The sequence below is a fragment of the Bactrocera latifrons genome, unplaced genomic scaffold (assembly GCF_001853355.1).
Source record: "Bactrocera latifrons isolate USDA-ARS-PBARC rearing strain unplaced genomic scaffold, ASM185335v1 scaffold_173, whole genome shotgun sequence".
Lineage (NCBI taxonomy): Eukaryota > Metazoa > Arthropoda > Insecta > Diptera > Tephritidae > Bactrocera > Bactrocera latifrons.
The window spans coordinates 653488-663849 of record NW_017535219.1 but is presented as its reverse complement, the minus strand read 5'-3'; the positions used below and the strand labels follow the sequence as shown (position 1 = coordinate 663849).

General features: G+C 33.8%; 1 protein-coding gene across 4 annotated transcripts in view; it reads right to left on the bottom strand.

Moving 5' to 3' along the window:
• Window positions 1-900: 900 nt before the first annotated feature.
• The window catches only part of LOC108967037 (serine/threonine-protein phosphatase rdgC), a 58989-nt gene continuing 49527 nt past the window's right edge, over window positions 901-10362 (bottom strand). For 2 of the 4 annotated variants that reach the window (XM_018930250.1, XM_018930251.1), the window contains exons 9-14: window positions 3415-3600; window positions 2490-2742; window positions 2270-2433; window positions 2086-2185; window positions 1772-1993; window positions 901-1472 (exon numbers count right to left, since the gene is read on the bottom strand). In XM_018930250.1, coding sequence (XP_018785795.1) covers window positions 1375-1472; window positions 1772-1993; window positions 2086-2185; window positions 2270-2433; window positions 2490-2742; window positions 3415-3600 — 1023 coding nt within the window. In that variant the 3' untranslated portion in view covers window positions 901-1374. The remainder of the gene's footprint in view (window positions 1473-1771; window positions 1994-2085; window positions 2186-2269; window positions 2434-2489; window positions 2743-3414; window positions 3601-10362) is intronic. The other 2 variants (XR_001993227.1, XR_001993228.1) reach the window with 2 other exon arrangements.

The following is a 10362-nucleotide window of genomic DNA, read 5'->3' as shown; positions in this document are numbered from 1 at the left end:
ATTAAAATTAAAGGGGAGTAGATAGAGACTAAAAATTTCGCAGAAAAAAACAATTATTTTTCGATATACTATACTATTGTTCAACAATAAATATTAGAAACTTCTTTTTTAAGCCATTTTTTTTTAATTTATAGAACTAAAAAATTTAACATCACATGGCAGTTTACAGAACCCGGCAAAGAAACATACATTTGTACAAAAATTATTAAAACCTTTTATTAACACTCTTACCATACTACGAGAAATAGTTACACATTGAAACAAATAAATCGACACCTTGAAATCGATTTTGAAACTATTTTGGCGATAATAAACTATAATAAATTAACTAATTCATTTCCGGGACTAGTTATATTCACAGGAACTGTTAAATTGCGTATCTAAAACTTCTCAAAACTGAATTATGAGGCATAGTATTAATAAAAATTTTTACCTAACTACTTGTAGTTTAAATATATAACATTTTTTATACAGCGATATAAAATATTAATTTGGAATTAAACTTTATGATTTCATAYAGATTAGATCTCATTAAATAAAGGCATTTAGAAATTGAAATTGGGATTTTGCGCTTTAATATATGCTAATTATCGCTAAAGCTTATTGGTAAGAAAGGTGATGGGTCTAAAATTCTATTTCCATAGAGTATTTAAATATATTTAATCTAAAAATTAGTATTGTTAATTTTATACCAATTTAATAGTAACATTAATTATTTCAATTTTAAATAAATTTTAATTGTTTATTAATTTAATCTTAATGTTGCTAAAAGTTGTGATTTCCATATTTCTATACATAGCAAATGAGTATCTAAATGTGAGCTTAGAAACACAAAATTCAAATTCAATTATTTTTAATCCATGTTGTAAACGCTACTTTTAAAATTAGGAACCCGCAAGGTTTACTTATATAATTGAATAATTTTATTTTTAAACAAATAAATTATTGAGAGTACTTAGAAATAGTGTTGTTTGGACGGAGTAAGAATCTGGTACATGCAGCGGAAAGCATTCGTTGAGTCTAMGTAAGTAAAGTAAATCTATACAATATAACTGTGCTAATACAAAAATCTAACGCGCATTATTTACACACAACGTAAATATGTTTGTATATGTGAGAAATAATTTGCTTAAAAAATTATTTATAGAAATAGAAATATTTTACAAACTAACATAGCATATTAACCGAAATTAATTCATAACAGTTTTGTGATTATCCACAAATTATACTTTTGACAATTTGTAAAAGTCTACTTCGCTTATAGTTGTTAGTGCCTCCACCATTAGTAGATTCTATGCTTACTTTTGAGTACTCACATATGTGTGTATGTGTCCGTCACTTTGTTTATATTTTGGGCTTTGCACTGAGTATCACTTACGCATGATCTCGCGGATCGATGTCGGTTTCCGTATCTGCGAATTTCTGCACAGAAAGTTGTTCAGCGAGCTCGGCAACGCGCAATGAATCTGACACTGCAAGTAGAGAGAGAAAAATATAACATAGCAAAATATTTGGAGCGAAATTTTTAGTTTTCAAATTGTATAGACTTGACAAAAAATAAGTACTCAGAAATWATACTATATAACTGAGTTAAGTGCAGATAACTTGTAGGAAATCGTCGAGAGACTCTTCAACAATTATATGTACTGAAAAGTATTTGGGAGATGAGATATCTTCTAAAGATATGAAAGTKACGACCTCTTGAATATTCACTACGAAATTCTATTTACAAAARCTAAGAAAACCATAAATAAATAACAAATACACTTACATGACTTGCGTCGTGCCATCTTGGGTTTTGTGGGTTGTGGCGCTTTGCGCGCTTGATCGCAGAGACGGAATGCCTCTAGAAATTCGTTGAGATCCACAAAACCGTCTTTATTTATGTCCATCATTTGGCACATATTCATTAGTTCTTTCTTCGAACCAGCCGATGGCATGTATTTACGTAGCAAATCCACCGCGTCACCAAACTCATCCAACGATATTTGACCTGCGGATATTGAAGAAAGCATGAAACAAATCATATCGCAATTTAAATTTAATTTTGTTTAGGACATTTCTTAGCACTTTTTTCATACACACCCGAATGGTCTTTGTCCAGTATGTGAAATATTGCTTCCAGGCTGCTCTTATTTTTGTACAGAGCATCGGTGACGCTTGTAGAAGCCTCCGCTTCCTCAACCTGAAAATGAAATTGAGTTTATAAATTATTAGCATAAAAATATATTACAGACAATTAGCAAAAATTTTGAAATAATTGTCTTACTATAACATCCGTTTCAAGCAGCTCCAACGTCAGCAGATAGTTAACGATATTTGGTTCGTCCGGCGAAAAAGGCGGTGCCAATCTGTCGCGCATCAAACGCCATGGCAAAGACATTTGCGTCACACGCTCCATTGTGTCTGACCATTGTGCGACTGTCACGCCRCCTAAAATATAACTATTTAGTAATTGAAATAGTTTTACTGCAGCACTTKCTGTTTACCAGTATTCTTTGGGTCCAATTTCGAAAACTCCTCTTCGAGCTGTACACGTCGGTCGCGTAAACGCGCACCCAATTCACGCAGCGCTGAGCTCTCGACAATGCTTATGCGTTGTTGGAATGATAGTCTGGCAGTCTTCGATGCCGCTGAGATATATTGCACAAATTGTGTATCCAACTGGGGACCGAACTTCAGGTAGGCACCCTTGTTTGAACCAACGGCATAGTAATTGGATGCCGAGAATATTGTGATAACCTGGGTGCGAGAAATAGAAAATACATTTTTAACTCTTGAAAATATTTTTTTTCTCCTTTAAAAGCTAATATTATTTATAAAAGTCATACTGTTTTTATAATAAATAAAATATAATACTRTTATTTGAAGTCTTGGTTAAAATAAGATTTAGCAGATTACGTGGCCTACATTTTGGMACTTTTAAAAATAGTTTATCAAAGTCATGCACCACATACAATTAAGGCAGAGAAATCGCTTGCTTGTGCAGTATTTTCATATGAAAAATATATGTAGAGAACTGAGAGCTTAAGAAAATAAATTTATATTATTTGTTTTGTCTTAACTTTTATACCAACCTCTAATTTACTGAAAAATAATCATTATCCCATCAAAAAATAATTTTTGAAAGTTAAAACTCATCACAAAATTAAATTAAAGCTCATTAGAATGTACCTATACCCATGTTATCTGCTATTCAGGTGTCATTTGAAGGTCCAYAGTATTGACTCTCAAATGAAACCGAACGGCAAAATGTCTCAAGTTCTGAAAAAATGTGCCCCAAATGCACTAAATAATAAAAAATGTACATCTTTGAAGAAAAAAAAATTTGAGTAGCTTAGCCTTCTAATATATATCCYTGAAATATATTCGTCTTTCTTTTCTTTTACCTCATTTAAGCGAGCTGTTTTTTACCTGTTTATTATGTGTGAACTCATGTCCGTCCGGTTTACATTCGTGTGAACGCACAAGGAACTTCAATTTATATTTTTCCAGGAATTGTTTGGTTACATCGGGACCGAAATAGGTGCCAGCGCCACGTAGCGCATTCGGCTTACAGCCATCGGTAATTTGTGGGTCGCTCCACATTATGTCGAAGATCTGGAAAAGATTAAATAAATTTTGTATATTACTCAAGGTTGTTTAAGAGACAGTTTTTTAGAGCATTCTAATTTTGTATTTTTTGTTTTTCATATTTAATGAATTTTGTTTTTTTTTTTTTGCAGTCAGTCGTAATTTAGATCTTAAAATATAATATCTCTACTTTACTAACCGTCCAACAAAGAACGGATGCTACAAGAAACTATTTGGCCTTACAATTCTTTGACCTATGCTTGGTTGAAAAATGAATTGAACTATAAGCATATTTAAAAAAATATCGCTCTGCAATCTATTATTATTTTTTTTTATCAAATTCATTTTTGTAATCGAAATTAAGGCCCTTATTTATATACTAACTACTACTCACTGATTAAAAAAAAAATCTAAATACCCGCAAAGGTAGGCAACATTTTTACAATAAAAACAGTATTGAATACTTTTTGGCTAATATATTTTTAATCTGTTCTATCTAATCTTTTGTTTTTTGTATCACATAATGGTATTCCGGGAAAAGAACTTAAATCTTTTATATTTGTTATATTTTGTAATACATATTTTTTATAATATTTTGAAACTAAACTTTCAGCCAATATAACGACTCAATGAGATCTCCTTTCACAAAAATATTGAAACAAATTTCCAMGTAAAATAGAACTCGACTCTTACGTCCTGCAAAAATCGCGTTTGATTAAATTTACACTTAAAAGCACACAGTCTCGAATCACATTAAATCATGAGTTACTTAAGTGCAAAGTGTGAAACTCCTTTCGCTTTGAACATAATTTGATAAATGGTTGTGATAAACCGGCAGAATGGATCATCGTCTTTGTTATACATATCGAAGAGGGTGTGAAGCCGTAGACAAATAGAAATATACCGCAAGGGGAAAGAGTAACACACATATGCAAGTAAAAACAGCACAGAATACACAGAAAGTAAAATAAAGTGTTGAAAGTAGCACAAACAAYAGTTGCAGCGGCTAGTTAGACAAARTGAGTAGGCCATTGACTCACTCAGCTAGCCTGCCAAATATTCAAGGTCTATTACACAATTCGTTGCGTAAAGGAAATGCGAAACAAATCGCTGGCAATGGCTTTGCAGCACGCATTAAACGGCATTACGCAATTAAAGCTAATSGAGATTAATGATGAAGAGAGTATTTCATTTGTAGTTGTAGGAAGGAAGTACTCGGTTATGTAATAAAAATGTGGAAAATGGTAAATTGACTGCTTATTGTTCTTAGTGAATTTACAATTATGAATATTAATTTGAGTATGTCCAAGGGCAAACATTAAAACTGACAAAAAAAAAAAAACAATAAATAATAATATATACTGAATTTCTTGCAGATATCTTGTCACATGAAAGAGCATACAATAAAATAACTCAATTTGAAACGGTCGGTTTGTACGGCAGCTGTAAGCTATTGTGGTCCGATCTGAACAATTTCTGCGGAGATTGCATCGATACCTTAGACTATAACTCGTGCCAAATTTAGTGAAGATATCTCGTCAAATACACAAGTTTTTCCACAGAAGCTCTTGACGCCGATCGGTCACTTTTTAAGGCACCCATATTCTATGGTGGTCTGATATCGACCATTCCCATAAATTTGTATGTTTTTGGGGTGGAAATTATGAGTGCAAAATTTCAGAGCAATATCTCAAAAACTGAAAGACTAAAACCGGTATAAACAGATATGCACATATGCTGTCGTGAAGACTGCACACGTGCTTTGATCAGCAGCGTAATACCACTTTTTAAACAAATGCCASGTATTTTTTCACACAGCATACCTCTTCGTTAATATTTTTTCTAGTACAAAAAAGCGTATACTCGTGCTGGCATTGAAGTTACTCATACGGCATGGCGCACTAAGCAAAACATATGGTTGGAGCTAACTTCAAAAGTTAGCTGGCAATACATAAACCTGGTACGTATGAACCACTATGCGGAACGAGCATATAAATCAGACAGTGTAAAAATATTTCGCTTTGAATATGAACAATATTTTCCCTATATAAACGGCTTTTATGCGCATACTGCAGACTACATGATGTTTCAAAGGCACACGTTTGCCTCTTGGCTGTGCCGAACGTGCGTGCGTGTCATATACATAGCAATAAAAATCCTTTGTTGGCATTAGCAAATAAATAAAATGTTTAATGCAATTGAAAGTGTATGCTTTGAAGTCGTATTAATCTCTTAGTGGTGTGAGGAACAGTGCGACTGAGATGAAATGTGTTTATAAAGTATGWTTTAAAAGTATACGTTATATTGTAGAATACCTGTACTTAAATAAAAATGTGTCTAAATTTTGACTTTGACTTTTTTAGGTTATCATAGATAGCATTCACAATTCTGTACAGAAATTTGCTATTTTGTCAGGAATATGTGTATATATGCAACATAGTTCCTCAGTTATTGAGTTATCAATCTGAAATTTTACACAGGTCTGTTTCTCCGCAAGAAATTGAACTGTTGTCGGCACGGGCGATATCGAGCCACTACTGCATATAGCTGTTATACAAAATGTCCGATCAAAATCAGGTTCTTGTAAGGAAAAAATGTTTATTTTCAAGTATATCTGCACGCAATTTGGCACGGACAATTATTTAAAGCAAAACTATAATCACCAAACATATTGTTCAGATCGGACAACTATAGTATACAGCTGTCATACAAAGGGATCGGTCAAGTCGATGCATGGAAAACTTTTCTATTTGAGGAGATATTTTCACAAAACTTGGCTTATATTATTATCCAAGGCATCGCTACAATCTCTGAAGAAGTTTTTTAAATCGGGAAACTATAGCATATAGCTGCCATACAAACCACTTAATGAAAGTAGAGTGCATGTATGAAAAACTTGTTTATATGGCAGTATAACTTCATGAAATTTGGTACAGTTTATTACCGCAGGTATAATGTATTCAAATTAAGCTACTGTAGCACATAGTTGCATACAAACTGACCGCTCAAGATAAAGATTCCATTTTGTTACAACCTTTAATAATACAAGAAAAGCACCCATGAAGGATATTATAGCCTCTGTACATCCAAAACTAACGTTTGTACTTCTAACCTACATTTTCTTAAATCCATTCAACACTGATYTCTTTCTTTCTAATAATTTCCTCATCCAGTTATGTTTTTCTGAATTTTATCAATTAAGAATCAGTAGAAGCATCTATAAAAATATGTCTTTCCCACATCTAAAGTAAACGCTTGACACACATACAATTTTTTATCGTGGCATTTATTTCGTAATTGGCACTCATTCATTATTTAACGGCGCCGCAACACCCAAAAGGCGCGACTGCAATTCATTAAATAGATATTGTGCTGAGAGTGTTTCTTAGAAATTGACTTTTAATGCGCATGTACACACAACCAAAACCATTTTTTGCTTTCAACCAGCAATTTTCCATGCAAAGAATTCCGACTTTTTGTCTTGGCAATGTGTTTGTTCAGTAAATTGTGTGCACAACTCTTTTTTATATTTGCCGCTTTAAAAAGCTGTAATTATATAATGGCTCTGTGTACATTTCGCGCTAATTGTGCGCCTTTCTGCTTTTTGCASTGATTCCAGCGAAATCTGCTAAACTGGGTTAATGCGCCTAAGGGTGTACTTTATTCTGGTCGAATTGTCATCAAGGTTGTGTAATATTTTTTAAGAAAAGTCGAAGCAAAACCATTTTTGGCTGGAAACAGTAATTATATTGTTTTGAAAAAGCGCAATTATTGTGGAGTTGGTGTTCAGTGAGGAATAAATAATGAAATGGTGTTAATTATAACGAAAATATTTGCGTTCTAAGTCATAAAAAGGTACTCATACGCCACGTAGCTTCAAAGAGTTTAAGTTGTGTATTGAAGATGTAAAAAGTTACTCATACGTCATGCAGCCTCAAAGGGTTGTAGATTTTGAAATTTATAATAAGTGCGGTATGCAGAGGTATATACAAATATTTTTTTTAAGTCGTAATCTAAACTCGTTACCTTGATTAAATTATTTTGAAAATAGCTCAGCCGAAGAAGTAAAATATTTGAAGATAGCAAGTTGGCATAGAAAATGTAAAAAATGCAATAACTTATAGGAATAGTTTCAGTATTTATTTGAGTAGGTTTTTTCGTATATAAACTTTTCAACTGAGCTACGAAAATTTCATTTTAAAATAAAATTCAGCTTTGTTATTGTTTTWTCTCACTAAATATACATTTTCGCTCTTGCCGCAAGTTTAATATTTAATTACAATATAATACTGCCAACGACTCAGCATACATTTGGCAAGAATGTCATAACTGCAACAACAGCCAAAGTAACAACAATACTACATATATACGCAACCAAAAAATGCCTGAGCATCTACTTGAGACTGTTGTAAACGAGCACATGTTTAGCTATGTTGTATTTGTAGCTGTCAAAGTGGTTGCTAAATAACCCAAGTGCATTAATACAATCGCACAGTAACGCCAACATGCGCTGACACAAATTTGCGCAGCATAACGGTGCATTTCGGTGGCACTATCTATCTAGAGTACGTGTGTGCAGAAGCACGAAGTTGCAAAAGCAAATGAGGAAACTCCGGTTACTTAAGGGAAATAAAAAGTTTCGTGCAGTTAGACTTGGCGTGCAGGCGATTTGCAGGAACTTAGTAAAAGCACGTGTGAACCCGGCAAAGGGTAGCAYACACGTAAGGTAAATATTTGGAAATGCGCTCTCACTTTGTTTACTTTAATTTACTGTTAATGCAAATCGGRAGGTAAAATGCTAAGTTTGATGTACGAATTTTCATATAACCACACATTTGCAGCATATATAGTATATATATATATATACTTATATTATACATATTCATGAGTATCTGAGGGTCAGCAGCCCGTCGGTTAATTTAATTAGCAAATTTTGTATGTGTTGGGTGTAAGATCAGAGTTTCTGCAAGTTAAACTTTCTGTGGCAKGATATAGTGGTTTGGTAAGAGATACGCATTTGTTTAGTGGTTGCGTGTAGAGTTTATTCTAAGCTGACTATTTGTTGATTTGTCTGCATTCAAATGTAAATAATTCTAAAGTGGTAAAGTATCTATCTTAAAATATATTTCTGACTAAATGAGCTTAGTATAAGAAGTTGGTAGCAAAGTTAAATGTATGGATACATAATATAGAGGAACGAAGGTCCTTATCACTCTAAATAATTGCTTTAAATGCCAGAATGGTTAAGGGAATATATGACAATTAYCCTGAARAACAACAAAGTGGCAGGAGCTAATGGATTGCCGATCGAGTTATTCAAACATGCCACGTCCGATGATTAGAACCTAAGCGTGCTCTGTCCAATTTACAAAAAGGGTTAACCAACAATAAGCGTCAATTATCGAGGGCTAAGACTCTTTAAGGGGTTACTTGGGTTTCTTCGGGTAAAAATAGAGCCTGTTTGCAAGATTTTTTTGTCAAGGCTGTTTTTTTTGAAACTATTACCCGGATCAAACTGAAAATTTGGGACAATATTGTAAAGATGTTGTAGAATTTAATAAGACAATAAAAAAAAATTTTTTTTTTGAAACATGTAAAACCATATAAATTCTTATTGAACGCAGTATGCGAAAGACTGAACCATCCTATTACTACTATTTACCAAATATTCACCATGCGCCAATATTAGCGAAGACACGTGAAAAGTACATCGACACACATCACCTATTCGTGAGCGCAAAAATGAGCTACCTCAATACCGCTAGGTCAGAATTTGGTCCTCCCTAAAAACTATGTATAACGAGCTGCAAATGCTGCCTTGAAATCCAACACAGAATCATTCTTGCCACCAGGTGCTATTTTGGATTGAGTAGGCAATTGAAAAGTAAAGTCCTTTTTCGACAAACAAAAGTCAAACAGTAACAGTTCAACATCTTTCCTTTCTGTTATATGGTGCAGAAGCATAGACACAAAGGCAATGACAACTCCTGTTGAGTCGAGTTTAGGAGAGAGATTTCGCTGAAGATTTATAGTCTTATAGGCAACGGCGAATGTGGCAGACAATGAAACGCTGAGCAGTGTGAGATGTACGGCTAYGTTGACAAGCCTCAGGGAATCAARAGACAGCGGTTACGCTGGTTGGGCCTTATTGACCGGGTGAATGAGGATACGAGTGCAACAGCTTTGAAAGTATCCATAGTGTAAAATACCTTAAACATTTTGTAAACTTTAACCCCATTCATCCAACGGTAACAAGAATTTCAATTAGAAATTATTTGAAGTAAGCAAAGCAGTTGSAAGTACTTATAGCACATCATGCGCTCTTCTACATATGYACATGCCAGCCAGCAGATAGTTGGACATACTCATCTCATTTTATCGCAGCTAAGCTCATAAAATGACACACTMGGAGTTTGTGTTCATAAAGTGGCACATTTGCGTGACATGTGTTGCTCACCGCAAGCACGCAATAGCATCGCAATATTACAACTGCTCAGCTGTGCAGCTGTGTGTGCAGCAGCTTGTCGCTCCAACGCTTTTCCGCTTTGCCGTTTTCGCAGTGTTTTTCAGCTAAAATTGCTGCTCTTCAACAATGCAACATGGTAAAGGACTGGCATGCGTATAATATGCTTAAGTACATAGATRTTTCCTGCTGCCACACATATCCTTCCTGCTCTTGTGAACTTTCATGCAATTTAATTTCCAAGCGAATTTTCCGGTTTGGTTTTTATTTTTCTTACCTTTTTCAATTTCTTTTGTTGTTTTTTTTTTGTTTTTTTCTTCTTGTTT